The sequence below is a fragment of the Schistocerca nitens genome, chromosome 1, assembly GCF_023898315.1.
Source record: "Schistocerca nitens isolate TAMUIC-IGC-003100 chromosome 1, iqSchNite1.1, whole genome shotgun sequence".
In the NCBI taxonomy this organism is placed as follows: domain Eukaryota; kingdom Metazoa; phylum Arthropoda; class Insecta; order Orthoptera; family Acrididae; genus Schistocerca; species Schistocerca nitens.
In genome coordinates, this window is record NC_064614.1 from 266,824,439 (window position 1) to 266,847,022 (window position 22,584).

At 38.6% G+C, this 22,584-nt stretch overlaps 1 protein-coding gene across 1 annotated transcript in view; it reads left to right on the forward strand.

The window, feature by feature from the left end:
* The window catches only part of LOC126242367 (heat shock 70 kDa protein 12A-like), a 225,077-nt gene that overhangs the window by 186,323 nt on the left and 16,170 nt on the right, over positions 1 to 22,584 (forward strand). The window contains exon 12 of the mRNA XM_049948085.1: positions 10,551 to 10,726. Within this exon, the coding sequence (XP_049804042.1) occupies positions 10,551 to 10,726 (176 nt within the window). The remainder of the gene's footprint in view (positions 1 to 10,550; positions 10,727 to 22,584) is intronic.

Here is a 22,584-nt window from a genome sequence, read left to right on the forward strand (position 1 = left end):
AGCTTGTAAAACAGGCCATTAGAATTATGAGAAGATGCAAACCTGAAGTTTCATATAAACCACTATTTAAAATCTCAATTATTTCTCCTTTATCGTGTATCTACACTATGGAGACTCTTGCATTATTAAAAACAAATGTGTAGTTAAGGACAGAAGACTGTGAAGTTCATTATTGTAACATGAGACACAACAAAAATCTACATTTGACTTATATTAACACATCCCAATGCCAGAAAGGCACTTCCATGTGGAACTTAAACTTTTTTTACAAACTTTCTGAAAATATAAAACTAATTACTGAGGTAAAATCCTTTGAAAAATTTTAGCACTGTGTTTACAGCACTGCTTTCATTCTAATGATGAATATTTGAATGTATAAAGTATATTCAATAATGGCAACTCTAATTGCATACCCCTGTAACTGCACTTGGATTAATTTGTAATGATATATTCATAACATTGCATATTAGTGTTTCTGTGTGGTTTTCACTGATGCCATATCACGTCATTGCATCTTCCTTGGTTTTATCCCCCAGTGGGTCACATCATTTCATTTCAGCAATTTTAATTCAAGTCATATATCCCCTGTGGGAAGGTAGCTACAATCCTCTGCCACATCTGTTTCCCCATTGATGATACTCCCACATAGACAATAAGTGGATTGTATGATTTTCACCTTTAAGATGACTGTATAATTAACAGCTGAAAGATCAGAAAATAAAATATTGCTGTCACGGATGCACACCCAAATGGTGGAATATTTGGATTTAGTGTTTGTATACTGAAGGGTGACAAAAGTCATTGAATAGTGGTATAGATATATACAGATGGTGGTAGTGTCATGTACACAAGGTATAAAAGGGTAGTTCGCTGGTGGAGCTGTCATTTGTACTCAGGTGATTCATGTGAAAAGATTTCTGATGTGATTATGGCCACATGACAGGAATCAACAGACTTTGAATGTGGAATGGTAGTTAGAACTAGACACTTAGGACATTCCATTTCGAAAAGCATTAGGGATTTTAGTATTTCAAGATCCTGTGTTAAGAGTATGTCTCTCAACATGGACAATGCATGGCTGACAGCCTTCACTTAACGATGAGAGCAGTGGCGTTTGTTGCATAGAGTTGTCAGTGCTAACAGACAAGCAACACTGCATGACATACCACAGAAATCAATGTGGGATGCACAATGAACATATCCGTTAGGACAGTGTGGTGAAATGTGGCATTAATGGGCTATAGCAGCAGATGACTGATTGAGTTCTTTGCTAACAGCACGACATCACCTGCAGCACCTCTCCTGAGCTTGTGACAATATCAGCTGGATTGCAGAGACAGTAAAACCATGGCCTTGTGAGATGAGCCCCAGTTTCAGTTGGTAAGAGCTGATGGTAGTGTTTGAGTGGTACAGACCCTATGAGGCCACTGATCCAACATGGCACTGTGCGAGCTGGTGGTGGCTCTATATGGTGTGGACTGTGTTTACATGTAATGGACTTGGTCCTCTGATCCAGCTGAATTGATCATTGACTGGAAATGTTTATGGGCTACTTGGAGATCATTTTCAGCCATTCATGGACTTAATGTCCCCATGGCAATGCACTCTGTCACCTGGCCACAATAATTCATGATTGGTTTGAAGAACATTGTCAACAATTTGAGTGAATGATTTGGCCCTCCAAATTACCAGACATGAATCCCACTGAATATTTATGGTACATAATTGAGAAGTCAGTTTGTGCACATAATCCTGCACTGACAACTCTGTTGCAGTTATGGACAGCTACAGAGACAGAATGGCTCAATATTTCTGCAGGGGACTTCCAACGACTTGTTGAGTCCGTGCCACACAGAGTTGCTGCTCTACACCAGGTGAAAGGAGGTCTAGCACAATATAATGAGGTATCCCATGACTTTTATCACCTCAGTGTAAATTATAGCCCGTCAGTGACAATGAAAGCTTGAGGTTGGCTTATAGTTCTGCTCCGACAGCCAAACAGTTAAAGTGACTGCTTACAAAATGCAGAAAATCCAGGTTTCAGATTCAACCTGGCCAAATTTTGACAAATCATGACATATTATTACTGTATGAACTGTGTCTTCTCATGTACATCCAATGCATTTGTATTTAGTTGTTGGGCTGCCACTGTTAAGAAGTAATCATTGATATTGATATCCACTGATTTAATTATTTTCTCATTTGCTACTTGCCTTACCAGTTTTGTTTGTTTCTTGTCTCTTAACCCTCCAAGTTATTTTTGTATTGTTCTGTCAGTGTTTTATTTTTGTATGTATTACATGTGTTTTATTGGTTTGATAATAGACTGAAGGATTTTACAATATTTATGGCAACAGTATTAAATTTTGCTTATAATTTTCCCTCTGCATTAGGAAGAATTTTCTTGATAGCAAAGAAACTTGAATACCACAGGGTATCAGTTCCTTGTCTCTGGTTACACTTTATCCTTTAGGGAAAAACACATCTGAAGATGTTGAATAATATGTTTAAGAAACAGTTAAGTTACTCATCAACACTGTTTACTTTGTAAATCTCTTCCCAATGTTCTCCCTATAAATTAGTTCTAAATACTCTAACACAACCACTGGTTATGTTTCCTTTGCACTTATTTTGTATTATAAGACTCAATCTGCTTGATGTGATTTATTGTTAACCCTTTAACTGCTCTGGACGTGTTAACGCACACGCCTTTGTACCTGTCCCTGTGTACTCTGAACGTGTTTACGTGCTCCACCAGTCCTTCTACCTGGTACTCTGAATGTGTCTACACATAGACATGTTCAGAGTACCAGGTAGAAGGACTGGTGGTGCACGTAAACACGTTCAGAGTTCACAGGGACAGGTACAAAGGCATGTGTATTAACAAGTCCAGAGCAGTTAAAGGGTTAATAACTGACCATCATGGTCAGATAAATCATTTATTGTTACTGAGTTATGATAGGCACAGTAAAAAGATTCCCACAATTAAAGCTTTCGGCCATTAAGGCCTTTGTCAGCAGTAGACCCACATACACCCATGCACGCACGTGCACACACACAAACACACCCACACACACACACACACACACACACACACACACACACACATATATATAAATGCAACTTGCACACACATCTGCAGTCTAAGCTGTGTGTGTGTGTGTGTATGTGTGTCTACTGCTGACAAAGGCCCTAATGGCCGAAAGCTTTAATTGTGTGAATCTTTTTATTGTGCCTATTGTGACCCAGCATCTCTGCTATATGGTGAGTAGCAACTTTCCTTCTTTGGTTTTGTTACATTCCATCCTGGATTTTCCATTGTTTGATTTATTATTGCTTTTACTTTTAAATCAGCAAAGCTCTCTGGGTATTAGGAGCAACTTATTCTACATCTATACTCTGCAATCCACCACTAGGTGCACGTCAGAGGGTACATTCCATTGTACCAGTTATTAGACTTTCTTCCTGTTCCATTAATGTATGGAGCATGGAAAGAATGATTGTTTTGAATGCCTCTGTGTTTGCAGTAATTATTCTAATCTTATCCTCACGATCCCTTTGTGAACAAAATGGTTGTGTACATCCCTAGAGTAACCATTTAAAGCTGGTTGCTGTTGACTATGGCCTTCTGAACTTACTGTGAATTTTGTTGAAAGAACTAATGAAAAGCTGGTCATCAACAACTTTAGATGCCCTTGAACAGGACAATCAGGCAAAAAAGCAATGTTAAAGTCATTGGTAGCAAAGAGTTTCCAATCAGGTCCCTGTAATCTTTTTAATTCTCTCTCTCTCTCTCTCTCTCTCTCTCTCTCTCTCTCTCTCTCCCCCTCTCCCCCTCTCCCCCCCCCCCCCCCCTGTGTGTGTGTGTTTTCCCCTTCCATGGCATAAAAGCATAATTCCAACATTCTTTGTATTATATTTTGATTGGTCCTCTAACCTATAAAAGCAGTTTCTGGACCAATATTATATATATATATATATTGCCTACAAACACAGTATATAATTTTTGTCTACTTTGTTTTTGATCAGCCTGATTATTTATTTGTAATAATTTCTATTGCATTAACTCTTTAAATGAGTGAAAACTATCTTTATTAAATATACTTTAAAAATTTATGTAGTTTGTTTATGTTTTTGAGCTCTTTTTGCATTTTATCATACAGTTTGACTCATTGGTAAAACGTAATGGTTTGGGTCAAAACATTATACTTTCTGTCAAGGTACAAGCAACTTCTGTATTTGGTTTGGTGATAATGTATGGAGCTGTTCGTTGCATCTTGATCCATGTTTTTCTTTATAAAAAGTGTAGTTTAATAAAATGTTTTCACCTGATGTCAGAACCCCCAATTTTTTTAATGCAGTGGAGCCTTTTGTGACTTCCTCATCATTCTGATGGCCTGTTTCTGCAGTTTGAACTGCTAAGTAGTTTTGTAATTGTAATTTTATTAATCCTGTAGATCACACATTGTGTGCAGAGAAGCACATGATGATATAGGACAAGTCAAAAATGGAGATGAGATGATACATGGTTAAAATGATTAGGGCAGTTATCTTATAATGATATAAGTGTTCAACTAATACATTCACATTATTAAGGGAAAGAAACATATAAGCAAATAACATGGAAATTCAAAAGTACCATATCCATTACTGAAGTAAAACAGAAAAGGTGACAAACTTCCGTGTTAAGGTGTTCAGGTTTACATACAAAGTATAGAACACTGACAGAACAAATTTTTATGTTTCAGGATATTCATCTATACTATAACAAAACTTTTGCAATAAATATTTATGGACAGCAGTTTTAAATTTTGAAGTGTCTTTCATTGTTTTAATGTTATTAGGCAGCTTATTGTACAGTCTGTTTCCTGTTTGCAGTGGTCCATTCTGTTTTAGTGTTGTGTATGCATGTTGAACTTGTATATCCTGCTTTCTCCTCGTCTTATACAGATGGATACTCTGGTTAATCGATACAAGACTGTTGCTATTTTCTAAGATTTTCCTAACAAGTATTATTACTTGTAAGATATATAGACATGCTAGTGAAAGGATGTGATGTTTCTTAAGTAATGGCTTGCATTAGCTTCTTGTGGCAGAATTTTCTATGGTTCTGACAGTTCTCTTTTGGCAAATAAAACAACTTTTGCTGGCAGGTGCATTTCCCCTAAAGATTGTGTCATATTGCAATAACGATTCCACCTGGGTGAAGTATACATTTTTTAGTGTCTCTTTTGATGTGCAACCAGAAAGAATTTTGATAGTGTAAAATATGGTATTTAATTTACTTGTAATGTATTTTGCATGTTGTATCCATCTTAGATCTTCTTGGATCCGTATTCCAAGAAATTTTGTAGAGCTTACATTTTCAAGGGTTCTGGTAAACAACTGTATGTCTGGTGTTAGTGAGCATTTATTTTGCAGTGTGTGTAAGTATATTGTAACTGTTTTTTCTGTGTTCATTATTAAATTGTTTCCAGAAAACCAGTCTATAACGTGGGTGGTACACTTTTTAATCTCATGCAAAAATTCTTCTCTGGTCCTTCCTTTTACAATCACATTTGTGTCATCTGCGAATTGTATGTAGTTATGGTTTGGACTGCTTGGTCCAAAGTCATTTTCAAAGAGTAGAAAAGGAATTGGTCCTAGAATGGAGCCTTGGGTACACTGTACTTAATGCTCTGCTTTTCTGAGCAGTAGGACTTTATCTTGTTCCCTTCTTGGATTGCAATCTCAACTACTTGCTATCTGTTTTGGAGATATGATTTGTTCCATTCATAGTCTGGGCCTCTAATACCTACAGATTCAAGGTTCTTAAGCAAGATCTTGTGATTAATGACATCAAATACTTTGGAGAGGTTTACAAATATGGCTGAGATAAGTTCTTTGCTGTCCATTGCTTTTAAGTCTTCATTTAGGAATGAAAAAATAGCAGTCTCAGTAGATTTAGATTTTTGGAATCTGTGTTGTGTATTTGAGAAGTTATTACTTTTTTCTATGAAATTGATTAGTCTTTTGTAATAGAGTTTTTCAATTATTTTGGAAAAACCAGATAGTAGTGAAATAGGCCTGTAGTTTAATACTTCTGCTTTTATTCCTTTCTTGAAGAGAGGTTTTCCTTTTGTTGTCTTCAATTTTTCAGGGAACACCCCCTCTGATAGAGAACAGTTACAGATGTCAACAAGTTGCCGGCTCAGAGGGGAGCACATTTCTTCAAGACGTAGTCAGGGATATTGTCAGTACCAACAGAGAATTTGGGCTTCAGTTCTTTGATTATAGAAAGTATTTCCTTTTCAGTTGTGGGGTATAGAAAAATAGATTTATTATTTGTAGCACATCTGGAATGATTTCCGGGAGTACACTGTAAATTTTGATTTATAACATATTCAGCTATCTGTGTAAAGTAGGAATTATATTTATTGGCAGTTTTTGTAGGTTCAGTTATAAGAGCTGACTTCTCCATTAGGCAGTTAATATTATGGAAATCTGTCTGTTCTGCTCCAGTTTCCTTCCTTACAATGTTCCATATGGTCTCATCTTATTCGTGGAAGTTTTTATGTATGTAATTTGCCATTATTTTTGCTTGTTTGACAACATTTTTGAAGATCTTTTTATAGGTTTTGTAATAAGTATCAAATTCAGGTTACGTGAGCTGTTTGGACAATCTGTGTAGTAATCTTTTTTTGTTTGAGGATACTGGAATCCCAAAACTGATCCATTTATTTTTTGTTTTACTTGCATATATTTTCCTCTGTGTTGGAGGGAAGCTCAATTCAAAATAGTAGAAAAATAACTGATAAAGTTATTATATTTTCCATCTGTGTGTTTGCAGTTATAAATCTCTTCCCAGTTTTCTGTGCTCACGTAATAGAGAAGGTGATTTATATTTTCATTACTGTATTTTCTATTAGCGTGACGGACAGCCATCCTAAGGGGCCCGTGTTTGATTCCAGGCTGGGTCAGGGATTTTCTCCGCTCAGGGACTGGGTGTTGTGTTGTCTTCATCATCATTTCATCCCCATCCGGTGCACAGATTGACCAGTGTGGTGTCAAATGTAATAAGACCTGCACCAAGGCAGCCGAACCTGCCCTGTATTACTGAATCTCTTGCAAACGTTTAACATGAAGTCTACTGTAGAAACAGCAACTCATATCACAAAGACTTAATCCACCATGATTGATCCTGGCCAATGATGCCAAATGCTCATTTCCATTTACTGGTGGTAGTTAGGCAGTGTTTAAATTGCAGCTCAGTTTCTGTACTCAGAGAGAGTTTTTGAGCTGTGTGATCCCCAAAGTCCGTGTTTAGTGTTTCTGTTGTATAGTTCATTTCTACATTTACAAATATCTGATCAATCATGGTGGATGAAGTCTTTGTGATATGAGTTGCTGTTTCTACAGTAGACTTCATGTTAAATGTTTGCAAGAGATTCAGTAATTCATTCTTTTCTTTGGTGTCCTTTGCAAAGTCAATATTAAAATCACCACATAGAATAACTCTTCTATTTCTTTGTGTTAGCATGTTAACTGAATATTCCAAACTTTTTAGGAAAGTATTTATGTCACCAGTTGGAGCTCTGTATAAACAAATAATGGCTAGTTTAGTGTCCACTGTCTCAACTCCTGATAGCTCTACATCTTTTTCCTTCATTATTTCAACAGTAAATTTTATATTTACAAAGGTTATATTATTTCTTATGAATATACAACTGCCACAAAGCTTAAGAATTTTTCTACAGAAAGAATCACCTAGCACAAAGTTAGGTAGGGACACAATATGTAACAAGTCCTCATCAAACCAACATTCTGTTAGACACAATAATGAGTTAGTTTTTAATTTGTCTTCTAAGAGGATTTGGATTTCACTTTATTTTATTAGTTAGTGTCTGCTCATTTTGATGAAAAAGAACCAAGTTCATATTTTTCTGTTTTACTTGTTGTTGTTGTTGGTGTTGTTGTCTTCAGTCCTGAGACTGGTTTGATGCAGCTCTCCATACTACTCTATCCTGTGCAAGCTTCTTCATCTCCCAGTACTTACTGCAACCTACATCCTTCTGAATCTGCTTAGTGTATTCATCTCTTGGTCTCCCTCTACGATTTTTACCCTCAATGCTGCCCTCCAATGCTAAATTTGTGATCCCTTGATGCCTCAGAACATGTCCTACCAACCGGTCCCTTCTTCTTGTCAAGTTGTGCCACAAACTAACTCCTCTTCTCCCCAATTCTATTCAATACCTCCTCATTAGTTATGTGATCTACCCATCTAATCTTCAGCATTCTTCTGTAGCACCACATTTTGAAAGCTTCTATTCTTTTCTTGTCTAAACTGTTTATTGTCCATGTTTCACTTCCATACATGGCTACACTCCATACAAATACCTTCAGAAACGACTTCCTGACACTTAAATCTATACTTGATGTTAACAAATTTCTCTTCTTCAGAAACGCTTTCCTTGCTGTTGCCAGTCTACATTTTATATCTTCTCTACTTCAACCATCATCAGTTATTTTGCTCCCCAAATAGCAAAACTCCTTTACTACTTTAAGTGTCTCATTTCCTAATCTAATTCCCTCAGCATCACCCGACTTAATTCGACTACATTCCATTATCCTCATTTTGGTTTTGTTGATGTTCATCTTATATCCTTCTTTCATGACACTGTCCATTCCGTTCAACTGCTCTTCCAAGTCCTTTGCTGTCTCTGACAGAATTACAATGTCATCGGCGAACCTCAACATTTTTATTTCTTCTCCATGGACTTTAATACCTACTCCGAACTTTTCTTTTGTTTCTTTTTACTTGTAAGTTTGGAAATAAGATGTTACTATGACTTATTTCTAAGTTGGCAGGCTGATTGTTCACATTTTATTTCTTTCACGGCTTGAAACCATAAAAAATTGTCATTGAGTGACACAGATGTATTTTACATTTGCCTCCTCCTTAATCTGTGCTGCACTGCTGCTCCAGTTGTTGCGGGCCCTGCTACTGCTACTGTTGTTGTTGTTGTTGCTGCTGCTGCAGCTGCTGCTGTTGCTGCTTCTGATGATGGTGTTGCTGGTGTTTCACTTGTTGCTGGTGTTTGCTCTTACACAACAAATCAAAATCACACATTTGTCTTGTAGGGTTGTAACTTCACTAACAGCAGATTTCCAATTTGAGTATGCAGGTAACACACATTTCTTGTCCACGAGAGGTATGACTCCTGTACCATCACATTGCAAATTTGAGATTTTATTTACTACATCTAAAATTTTTGTTACTATAACTTTTCTCCATGTCTATTTAGATGAAAACCATGTGTTGTGTTGAACCTTTTCCCCAAATTGCTTATGTTCACAAATGTTACATTTTCAAACTGCCTGTAAATATTTTGCATCTCTGTATTTGTACTTTCAATTTCTTTGTTTCCATAGGATCATTCTCTCAAGTCATAATGATGTGGCACTGAAAAACCAATTTGTGACAGTGTTTACCTATTGCTGTAATTTTCCCTTGTGTACCCATGTTATTAGAACTGTTGTGTCCTCTGCATGCTAACTGGTTATCAAAACTGCACATTTTCCTGATCAAACACTTCTTTTATCTCAGCTGCAGTGGCTCACACATTTATTGGACCTGATATACCACAGTTTGATTTAGAGCCAACAAAATGAGACAAATTTCTAATTGCAAAGGAGCCTGAGCTGAGGTTTTGAACAATCCTTAAATGTATTGATCCAATTTACATTTTGTTTGTGTGAACACTTGTGAATTTTACACAGCAAGGCACATCATCTTTAGTAAAACACAAAAAATATTTATTTCTGGAACCTGTGAATCACTGTTATTTTTCTAGAACTGTTTGAGAAGATTGTTACATAAGGTACTTATTGCAAGCCACAAAAAATTATGTTTGGCTGACTGAGAAACAACAGTCTAAAGTAAATGAGAGCACATTCAATCAAATGAACACTAAAATCTATACTCATTGCTCCATAGTTCATTTTGGGGGATCAGTTCCTCATATTCATATGAACAACAATGTAAGAAATACTTTTTAATCCATATGAACATTAGTAGCTGAGTCCTTCAAACATGCTGTGAAATACTAAACAGAACTTTATGATGATACAACCAGCTCGGAAAATGTATTTATTTGGAAACTGTTTTGGAATATTCAACTTAGTTTTCATTGCATTTATAAATCAGTTTGCAATGAAATAGCTTTGGGTAAGTGCTTCGTGAAAACAATAGGAAGAAATAGAAATTTTTCATACATTAAAAAACACAGGTGTGAACCCAACTCACTGCCCATATATGGGAAGATCCTAAAATGCCCCCAAGTAATTTGTTAATGATATCTCTAAGGAAGTTTCTTACTGTCTCATTACAAATCCATGTATGCTTTTATTTCGTTCAAAAATTGTTGTAGCATATTATTTTGTGCTTGGTCTCTACAGAATATGATCATTAATAACAATTTTGCAATATTTGTAATATCATCTGTTCTTTATTTAATAATAAATACAGCTGTGATTTTCATTTGCTTAAATATAACTGCTTTTTCTTATAGAAAAACTCATTGAGAAGGACGGTGTCCGTTGGTGTGCTGATGTACTGGACAAGTTTGTTGAAGCAGAGCAGCCCCTCAACGTTGGAGAAGCAGTTGTTCGACGCTATACTCCTGCTAAATCTGACCAGTCTTCAGCAGTAATTAATATTTATTGTGTAGATTCAGAAGATGCAAAGGTAAATCACTTCATTAGTACTATTTAATAGTAAAGATAAAAAGAATAATCTCTGCGTGCGACAATATAATTTATGCATTTCATAAATTAAAAGCAATATTATGAAAATGCAAAAATAATGACACATTGAGTTGCAGATAGGCACACTGAAAAGACTGTTAAACATTTAGCTTTTAGCCAAAGCCTTTTTCAGAAAAGAAAACGCATACACGTTCACACAAGCTAGCACACGACATGCACACATGTCACTATCTCTCACCACTCAGGCCAAAATGCAGCAATGCCTTGAAGGAAAGCAGTAATCCGAAGTGGGGCAGAGAACAGAGGGGGACAGTAGGGTACAATAGGGGAGAGAGAAGAGTGCTGTCTGGTGGAGTGTGGAGGTATTAGATTGTGACAGCACTTGTAAGGATGACTCCTATCCATAGAGTTTATTTAAAAGACAGTGGCAGAGGTGAGGATCCAGATGGGCCTGGTTATGAAGCAGCCATTGAAACTGAACATGTTATATTCAGCTGTAGGTTCTTCCACAGCATGGTCCACTTTCCTCTTGGTCACAGCTTGGTGGTGACCATTCATCCTCTAAACAACTAGTTGGTAGTCATAAGAGTTGTGCAATGATTCCAGGACTGGAAAAGGAAGTGTTGGGTGGTGGATTTGACAGGTCTTGCAGCTGGATCTTCCACAGGGATATGATCCCTCTTGCAATAGGTTGAGATTGGGAATGGCATAGAAGTGGACTAGAATGTTGTGGAAGTTGGGCAATGGAACACCACTTTAGGGGGTATGGGAAGGATCTTTGGCAGAATGTCCTCCATTTCAGGCCATGATGATGGTACATCAAAGCCCTGACAAAGGATGTTGTTTCAGTCTGGGTGGTACTCAGTGATGAAGGGGCACTTCTTTGTACCTGGTTCTTGGGGGTGGTGGGCGGATTGGGGGTGTGGAGGTATATGGCATGAGAAATCTATTTGTGGACTAAGTTTGCAGGATGTTGCCTATCTGTGAATTGCCTTTGTGAGAGTTATGAGACAGACTTCATGTCCACTACTTACCTTCAGGAGGCACAATGTGTAGTTTTGCTAATAAGACATAAAAAAGTCAAAGGATCATACTACCTAGTTCTTGGAACTGATAGTTCTTTCATTGAGGAGAAGAGACGGATAGGATGGGGAAGGTTAAAAAGGAAAGGCAGGTCAATTGGACCCCAGAAAGAAGGAGATCCACCTGCAATGAGGACAAGAAGAAGTGGAAGATGTCAGAGAGAGGTCAGAGATGGTTCATTGGTAAGCACTGTGCCAACTGTAGTCCTGAGGTAAGAACTGTGTTTATCTCTGGACTGAAGCTGGCAAAGTGCACATGTATATAGTATATAAAATAAGGGAAAGACAACCACTCACCAAAGCACAGAGGTTCCCAAACTTAGCCTCTGATGGAACACTTTGAAACATGGTACTTCGATAAAACACCTTGTTTATTTTGAAGGTTAACGAAATTAATGACATTTTTTAAAAATGCAAAAAATGTTTTAGTAAGTGATTACTTCAGTTTTAAATCAAAAATAATAGCAGTGAGACCATGATGGCTCTGGTGATTATGGGTCCTTAAATTGCAAATATTCTTGATATCATGTACAATAGTAGAAAGTTGAATTCTAATACATCGTGCAGTGTCAGGCCTGTTCCTGAACTTTTTTTTTTTTTTATTGAAGCAATATAAGAAAATACTGCTTCACATAAATATTTAGTGATAAACAGAATAAAACAATAATAGATTGTTTTGATAAACTTAGTTATTCTTCTGATAAATTCACCCAGAAATTACATTATGGCTGATCTTTGTGCTTTTGCTATAAATCAGAGTCACCTACTAAGTCAGTTATTTTTGATAATCTCTTGTACTTAAGCCTGCTGACATAGTTATTATGGAAAATGGATTTTGAATGAAGGAATTATCCTGATTAATCTTCAGAAAATATTGCAAAAGAATTTTTTCCAAGTCATGTAAATGCTCTATATGTGTATTAAAATTTTCACATAAACTTTAACTTGCCCTTACAAGGAAACTGTTACAATTCTTAACACAAGAGACAAAACTGGATCTTTTGAGAGAAAATTGAAATTTTGGCTTTCTTCAGAAAATTGATTTCCTGATTTATGCGAAAATTTTAAAATACATCAAGAGCATTTACATGACTTGGAAAAAATTTGTTTGCAATATTTTCTGAAGATTAATCAGGATAATTCCTAGGTTCAAAATCCATTTTCCATAATAACTACACCAGATATGTGAGTTTTATCAACCACAGAGGATTTATTAAAACTTCAATAAAATATTATACTTAGTTATTTTGCACATTAAAGAATGTAAATAACACAGTACAAAGTCCATAAGGTCTCACTAGTGCTTTTCCTTTGGGTAGCCATCACACTTCTGTATGTACTAAAAGTGTTTTGTGTTCACTTCCCATTTCATTGCACAAAATTTTAAACAATCTGGCTTGCAGTGGTTGAGATTTTACATAATTTACGAGATGCTATCCAAAATTTTTGGGACTGGTGCTGCCATCTGTTGAAAACCTTACCTTTGGACTAATGGTCACCATCACCCTCAAAGTACACTCCTGGAAATGGAAAAAAGAACACATTGACACCAGTGTGTCAGACCCACCATACTTGCTCCGGATAATGCGAGAGGGCTGTACAAGCAATGATCACAAGCACGGCACAGCGGACACACCAGGAACTGCGGTGTTGGGCGTCGAATGGCGCTAGCTGCGCAGCATTTGTGCACCGCCGCCGTCAGTGTCAGCCAGTTTGCCGTGGCATACGGAACTCCATCGCAGTCTTTAACACTGGTAGCATGCCGCGACAGCGTGGACGTGAACCGTATGTGCAGTTGATGGACTTTGAGCGAGGGCGTATAGTGGGCATGCGGGAGGCCAGGTGGACGTACCGCCGAATTGCTCAACACGTGGGGCGTGAGGTCTCCACAGTACATCGATGTTGTCACCAGTGGTCGGCGGAAGGTGCACGTGCCCGTCGACCTGGGACCGGACCGCAGCGACGCACGGATGCACGCCAAGACCGTAGGATCCTACGCAGTGCTGTAGGGGACCACACCGCCACTTCCCAGCAAATTAGGGACACTGTTGCTCCTGGGGTATCGGTGAGGACCATTCGCAACCGTCTCCATGAAGCTGGGCTACGGTCCCGCACACCGTTAGGCCGTCTTCCGCTCACGCCCCAACATCGTGCAGCCCGCCTCCAGTGGTGTCGCGACATGCGTGAATGGAGGGACGAATGGAGACGTGTCGTCTTCTGCCTTGGTGCCAATGATGGTCGTATGCGTGTTTGGCGCCGTGCAGGTGAGCACCACAATCAGGACTGCATACGACCGAGGCACACAGGGCCAACACCCGGCATCATGGTGTGGGGAGCGATCTCCTACACTGGCCGTACACCACTGGTGATCGTCGAGGGGACACTGAATAGTGCACGGTACATCCAAACCGTCATCGAACCCATCGTTCTACCATTCCTAGACCGGCAAGGGAACTTGCTGTTCCAACAGGACAATGCACGTCCGCATGTATCCCGTGCCACCCAACGTGCTCTAGAAGGTGTAAGTCAACTACCCTGGCCAGCAAGATCTCCGGATCTGTCCCCCATTGAGCATGTTTGGGACTGGATGAAGCGTCGTCTCACGCGGTCTGCACGTCCAGCCCGAACGCTGGTCCAACTGAGGCGCCAGGTGGAAATGGCATGGCAAGCCGTTCCACAGGACTACATCCAGCATCTCTACGATCGTCTCCATGGGAGAATAGCAGCCTGCATTGCTGTGAAAGGTGGATATACACTGTACTAGTGCCGACATTGTGCATGCTCTGTTGCCTGTGTCTATGTGCCTGTGGTTCTGTCAGTGTGATCATGTGATGTATCTGACCCCAGGAATGTGTCAATAAAGTTTCCCCTTCCTGGGACAATGAATTCACGGTGTTCTTATTTCAATTTCCAGGAGTGTAGTTCCCATCCGCACATACACACTGGTCCCAGTGCTTCTGCCACTGGACAAACGTTTTCTAGAAGTCCTGTTCTTTGAGGGTGTTTATCACCACCAGCGATGGCTCTTGAATCCCCTCTAGAGTGTCGAGCCACTGGCCTTTCAATGAGTTTCAGTTTTGGGAATAGTGTGAAGTCGCAAGGTGCCAAATCTGGTGAGTATCGTTAGTGGGGTACAACTGTCATGTTGTTTTTTACCAAAAAGATCCTGGTGAGCAAGGACATGTGACAGGGCACGTTGTCGTGATGCAGCAGCCAGTTCTCTTGACACCAAAGTTTGGGCCATCGTCACCATACATTTTCACAGAGTCATTGCAAAATGTCACAGCAGTATGTGGAATTCACTGTTTGGTTGGGTGGCACGAATTCTTGCACAATTCCCTTGATATCAAAGAAAATGATGAGCATGCTCTTCACTTTGCTCTTCACCTGTCTCACATTTTTGGGTCTTGGAGAGCCTGGGCTCTTCCACTGTGATGATTGTTGCTTTGTCTCTGGGTCATAACCGTAAATCCAGCTCTCGTCACCGGTGATAACCCGTGACCAGAAGGTTGGAACATCAGATGTGGTCTGACGAAGGTCCGTGCCCACTTCAACATGCTGTGCCTTCCATCATAAATCACCACACACCAAGCACAGAGTATTATGGAAATGACGGTGGACACTCAACATGTCCTCCCAGCTGAACGTCACTCTACACACTGACTCATTAGATATGCAGCTCTCGCCACCTGGCAGTGCAAAGATCTACTACTCCTACTTTCCAGATGGCAGCACCAGTCCCAAAAATTTTGGATTCCACCTTGTATCATTTCGACCACTTCATCCATAACATAATTTAAATCAGTGGTCATTTTTTTGTTACTAGAGTTTGCTTATGCAAAGTACAATGGCTGCTGGCAGCTCTTGTAGCTACCTGCAGTATAAATGATACAGCTCTCTTGGTTTTTTTGGATCATGGTTGTAGCAACATCTGAGCAAATATCAGAACACTTCTTTTATTAATCATTAACATAGTTCAATATATCTTCTCTTGTTGTTTTTTCATATAAATATGCACTCATGAATAAATCTTCTACAATACTTTTATCAGATGTGTAGTGTACAAATACTAGTGGTAGAGCTAGTCCTGCAACTTCTGTGGATTCATCTGTTTGCTGTGCATACTCACTGCAAAGCCCAAGTTAATAAATCAACTCCTTTGCTATAGCAGCCAAAAGATTTTTGATACATCGTGAAACAGTATTGTTATATAAATGTACCACCTTTTTTTTTTTTTTTGCCTTTCTCTCATAAATAACCAATGGTAACATGTCTTCTACATTTGCCTTAATAAGGTTTTCTCCAATTGAAGGAGCTTCTTCATTAAGTACAGTACTGTAACTCACACAGTAAGATGCTTTGGTCACATCTTCAGTTTTTGAAAAAGTAATTGTTTGATATTTAGACTTTTCTGTTGAGTCGCATTATGTTTTTAAAAAGTGAATATCTTTTTCCATTGTGATCAGCACAATTTGTTTCTTAGTGCCCGTGAAGTTTGGCTGGGATAAAAGAACTGTTCACAAGTTTTGTTTGACACAAAACACACACAGCAAAAAGAGCATCTGACTCGCCAGTACACATGAATCCAGATTTTAAATAGCTTTCATCAGAATTTTTTTTTTTTTTTTTTTTGCATATCTTCTTTATTATTATATTTTGAAGGAATACCAGTTTGTGTATCCTTTTCTTCTTAAATAGTAGATGTATCAGTTTAATTACCACAACTTCCTTCCCTCAAAGTTTCCCTCTTTAGCCATGAATCCAAGAATACTTTTTGTGAGGTACAAATTCTGTAAAAAAAAAAAAAACAATTTTGTTGAAATGCCTTCTTTGCACTTTAAATTACATATTTACAAAAACAGGTAGTCCTCTAACTTGTCACTGTTAAGAGAAGGTTCAGCCTTAAGGGAGTGCAGGAAATGGAGAAGGAAGATATGGACTATGTGGTGCTCAGTTGTGCCAGGGGCACATTGCTATGTTTGTCTTTCAGTGGTGATGATTCAGACATAAAGTTGCCTCATAAACTGTGGTATAAGTTACGTATGAAAATAACAAATTTTGTGAAAGCCTATTACAAAGGTGTTAATGTTTAAACGCACCCATTACATTATTTATTCCTCAATTGACACATACAACATGATTTCAGCATGATAGTGCCATCTGTTAAGTCACTGAGGTTGGCAGCAGTTAGGAATTAAGACGATGAATGCTGGAGTACTGACTTGTACTGACATGTGCTATGTTAGAATTCAGAACATCACACACCACTGATACCTTTCTCACCATGTAAGGCTAATCACTTGCATGAACAAGCCTGTGTGAAAACCCAGTTGCAAGACACATAATTTGATCACATATTGTTACGTGTGTTATTACTTTAAAAGTAAATCCATTTCTCAGCTGAATCTAAATGCTTAATTGAATTTGGGAAAGAAAATAGGAACCAGTCTATTATGCAGTTCAAGTTATAAATAAAGGTGATCAGAAACAGCCTGGAAAGCTTGTAAGGTCATTGCACGGCAGGTTGTACAGAGAAATAACTGTTATGAGAAGCAGAAATGCACAGACATCTTTGGGTCCATGACTTACAACTTATTGGAATGCTTATTACCAGTTAAAATGTGCCTTTTTGGAAACAATAAATTAAATTTAAGGTAGGTGAGTAAAAACCATGTTTGTTCAGTTTGAGGAAGCCAAATGAAGAACACATTTGGCAACACCACCTCTGGCAGGCTGCTTCTTGAATTTGTGTGCACAATGATGTGATTGGCTAATTTCAATGCTAAATAACATAAAAGCAATGCATTATATTGACTATTGTGTTATTTACTGAAGCACACTCAAAACAATAAGCTGTTTAGCAGGTTGCACAAGGAATTTTGTTTAAGTGTTTGGTGCTTTATTTCTTTCTGGTTTTCATTTAGCCAATATTCAATTTGTTTCCAAAATTAATGAGCTTAGACTTGGGGATGTTAATCTTAGCACAAATTACTTTATTTAAAAAAGCTGTTGAAAGCATCATTCCAAGTACAAGTGTATGTGGGTTTAATTAAAGTTGCCAAACCTGATTTCAACGTATCGGTACATATTCCACCAACTTCTACAGTGAAGTCACAAGCAAACAGAAATTAATTAATACTGAAAATTGAAGATGTTCTGCTTTGATTCTCTGCATTGGCTGACCAACCAACAGTTAATTTTCATTATTTGATAGCATTTATTCAGAGTGATATGGTAGTAGTTTGCCATATTTTAATTTTATATGTTGCCAGTTATACTGAGTGATGAAAATTATCTGTTCCCAACCATAATCTCATATTGCTGTGACAGACACAATAAAAAATAGAAAGTGTCTCCTAATGGCATGTATGTATTAAAGCAAAAATATAAATAGCAAACATATATGTCTCCTGCCCATCCTATTCCATGTATAAAAGAAAAATAAAGTATGTAGCAAAAATTATTACTGCCTCTCCAATGTTAATTTATTTTGGTTCAGATGAGTTTATCAGCTCAGTCATTTCACATGCATCCCTCACAATCCTTTTTGTAAGGAATTTAAACTGGAAGAGATGCCTGATGTTATTGGAAATGATGCACACATGATGGCTATGAAGTTTTTCAAGGCAGAGTCCTAGAATAAAAGTTTCTCGGTTCACTTGTTGTGTCAAATTCAGATAAAATTCCAAGCTTTTGATGATGCCCACTGTTATCTTCATCAGGAACTAATACTGACTGTCTCGAACTGGCAAGTTTCCCTTGTTTATACCCACAGGATGACACCTTGAGGAGCTGCATTATGTCATGATTGTGTTTCCAAAGACAGTGCTCTTTACATCCATAGATTTTGCTAGCACTCTCTATCTAGCATTGCTTGCAGCACTATCCATCATGTTGGGCAGTGAAATGTGAGAAGTATTCCTCTGTGTTTTTTTCTTGTCACATGCACACTTCTGTGCATTGCTAAGTGCATAGCTGGTGTCTCTATTTAAGTTTTCACAAAGTTTAATTTCAACTTCTTCTCTCATCACAGTTGAACTTAGACTTTGTGACAACAGCTTCCATAGAAACACCATCTGTGCACTTACAAATGCATGGAAGCATGCACGTGACAAGCAAAACACACAGAGGAACACTTTTCACAGTTCACCATCTGATGCGATGGATGGTGCTGCGAGCAATGCTAGACAGAGACCGCAAGCAAAATCTATGGATGTAGTGGACACCACCCTTGAATGTGCTGTGGATATAAAAGAGGATACCTCACCAGTTCATGATGCTCAGTTTTAGTCCCTGATGATGATGATGATGATGAAGTATGTCATCAAAAGCTTGGAATTTTATCTGAATTTGATGCAGCATATTCACATAAAAACTGTGGATGTGTATCAAGAAAGTATGATGATGGTCACTACTGTTGGTGATGTATATTACACCATAATGCATCAGACATTGGCAGTTATACTGCCTTTAAATGTAGGAAGTTTAAAGTTCACACGTGATTACCAAAAAAAAAAAAAAAAAAAAAAAAAAAAAAGTGTTTCTAGTGAAAACTACAGGGTTAACATTCAGTCAAACTGGGCGTACACTGTCTGGTGAAAAGAATTTAGAAATCCCTATGTAATGCAGAATTGACGACTAGATGTCATGAGAAGTGGAGCCAGCAGTATAAAAGGAGGCAAGGAATATTGTTTAGTCTCTAGAAAAGCAGCAGCTACAGAATGGGTCACCAGAAGAACTCAATGCCTTCAAACATGGACTAGTCACTGGCTGTTCCTTGAGTAACAGATCAATTAGGGATATTTAGACTCTTCTGAAATTGCCCAAGTTGACTGTTGGTTATGTGACTGTGATATGGAAATGTGAAGCAATAACCACAGCTGAACCAAAACCAGGCAGACCTTATGTACTGGATGCACAGGATGCATTGTGGAGGGTGGTTGTAAAAAATCACATGAAATCAGTGGAAGGAATCACTCATGAGTTCCACAATGTTAACATAATCCAGCTGGCACCTTGACTGTGTGTAGGAAGTTAAAAGGAATGATGTACTATGGTCAAGCAGCTACTCATAAGGTACACATTTCTGTAAACGATACTAAATGACCCTTAGGTGGTGTAAAGAGCAATATCACCATACAATAGGCAAAATGAAGCAAGTCATTTGGAGTGATGAAGCACACTGTATGCAGGGGCAGTGCTATCAAAGAGTTTGGGCTTGGTGAATGACTAGAGAATGTCCCTGCAACCATGTGTATCACAAAGAGTGAGGTACAAAGGAGGTCGTGTTATAGTGTTGGGGTGTCTTTCATAGTTAGGGTGTAATCCCCTGATTGCACTTAATAAAACATCAAATGTGGGACAATATGAAGATACTTTACAATATTTTGTACCTTATACAGTACAAGAACAGTTTAGAGATGATGACTGTATCAGCCTGACAATGCACCCTGTCATAAAGCAGCAGCTGTGAGGCAACAATTTATGGACAATAACATTTCTGAAATGGACTGGTCTGCCCATTGTCCTGACCTGTACCCAGTGGAACACCTTTGGGTTGATTTACAGCATTGACTTCATCCCCAACATCAGTTTCCGTCATCCCTGCCTTCTCTGGTTTTGAATCATATGGAAGAATAGGCTATCATTCCTCCACAGACAATCAGACACCTTATTAAAAGTGTGCTCAGCAGAGTTCAGGATTTCATAAAAATGAATGGTGGACACGCCCCATATTAATTTCCAATAATAGGTGTATGGATAATTTTGATCAGATAGTCATAACTTGAACTAATAATAACACACATTGCATGTGTATGTGCATATGTGTCTACTGTTGACAAAGGTGTCTACTGTTGACAAAGGCCTTAATGGCCGAAAGCTTTAATTGTGAGAGTCTTTTCATTGTGCCTATCTGCTACCAGCATCTCCGCTATATGGTGAGTAGGAGATTCCCTTCCCATAAAATTGTTACACTCCATTCTGGATTTTTCATTGTTTAATAACATATAAAATAAGATATAGTGCTACCCACCACATAGAGAAGGTATTGATTAACAGACATATTGAAATGAGACAGTAGATATTACCAACTATCAGATTAAGTCCTTCATCAGTTGTAGACAAAACACTCACACATTCACATGCGTGTAACTCATGCTCACACAAGGCTACTGTCATCTCCAGGTGCATGAGCATTCTGACACTGTACCAAGCAGTAAACTATCCTGACCCAGCCACATCTCTGTACGTCCTACAAGCAACACCACAGCAACTTCCCCATACCTACCCAGCTGTTTCTCTACATTCCCACCCCACAGTTTTTCTGTACTCAAACTATCCATCGCAGCCAAGATTTCTGCTTGCTGCAGTTGCTGTTGGGTCTTAGCAAGTGGAGACGACAGTGGAGGTGTGTGTGTGTGTGTGTGTGTGTGTGTGTGTGTGTGTGTGTGTGTGTGTGTGTTTTGTCTACATCTGATGAAGGACTTAGTCCGATAGTATTTAGCAATCTTCTCTCTGCGTGGTGCCACTCAAGGCCACCTCTATGTAGTGAGTAGCAGTCTATCGTACCTTATATTGCTCTTATTCCATCTAGGATTTCCTGTTGTTCGAACTAGTAATACATGGATATATGGTCAGGAGTGATCATGAATATTTAGTTACACAAGTAGTGAACTTTGGTTTACTGAGGAAAACTACAGTACACTTATTGAGATATGACACTTAGGGAAAGGCTTTTTTTCCCATGTACACTTTATTTGGAACCAATTGCAAATGAGGTTGACAATAAGGAACTATTACCAAATTTGACTGTTAAGACACAATGTCTAATAAAAAAATTCTTAAGCAAGTTGCACTCACGGCTGAAGGCCTTATTGACCAGAAATTCAAATTATTTCTTGGCTGCAGGCCCCAATAGTAATAGCTCAAAAAACAATTTAATGGCTGAAGGCCTGGATAGAAAATTTTTAAAAACAGTTAAACTTCTCCAAGACATACTAAAATATTAAAAAAAAAATCATCATAATCTGATCAAACCAAGAGAGAAGTGGGACTCAGACAGTGCTCCAAGGATCAGCCTGGGAAAGTCACTTAACTTCGTAACCGATGAGACAGGCAGCCAAGAGTTGTATTCACTTAACCACATGGTCACTCAAACTAGTGACAGTTAAAACGCAGACCAATACTCTTGCAAATTCTACCTAACATCTGCGTCTTCAGAATCTGGTGTTTACAACATCCACAAGCAGAAGTAACCACTATGACCAAGGTAGTCCAAAAGAACAAAATGTCTGAACCACAATCAAGGAGGCTGTCAAACTACATGCCTTACTGGACAGCAGCAGCAAGGTGAGGAAAGGTACACTGCCGCGGAAATACGTTAACCCCCAGGGCAGGTAACTGGGGCGTTAGCGGCCACTAGGAGAAAAATACCACTGGTTGAACTTCATTAATAAACACAAGGAATTCAATGATTAATAATAATAAGAGGAGGACAGCTAATTAATTTTGCCAACTCCAATCACTCCACTCATTGCTCTTCGTCTCAGCAACCCTGCGAGCAGCAACGTGCGAACAAATGGGATGATCTCAAAATAGTGAAGGTTTCACTGCTGGTAAAATGTTCACTCAACTCAAACGTCGTGAGTCCGGTGGACAATGAGGTTGTAGCCCTTGCAACTACAGCCCCTCGATCCGCCAGTGCCTGCATGCCACCAGCGGTCCCGGCATGTCCTCGTGCTGCCGGACCTCGCTG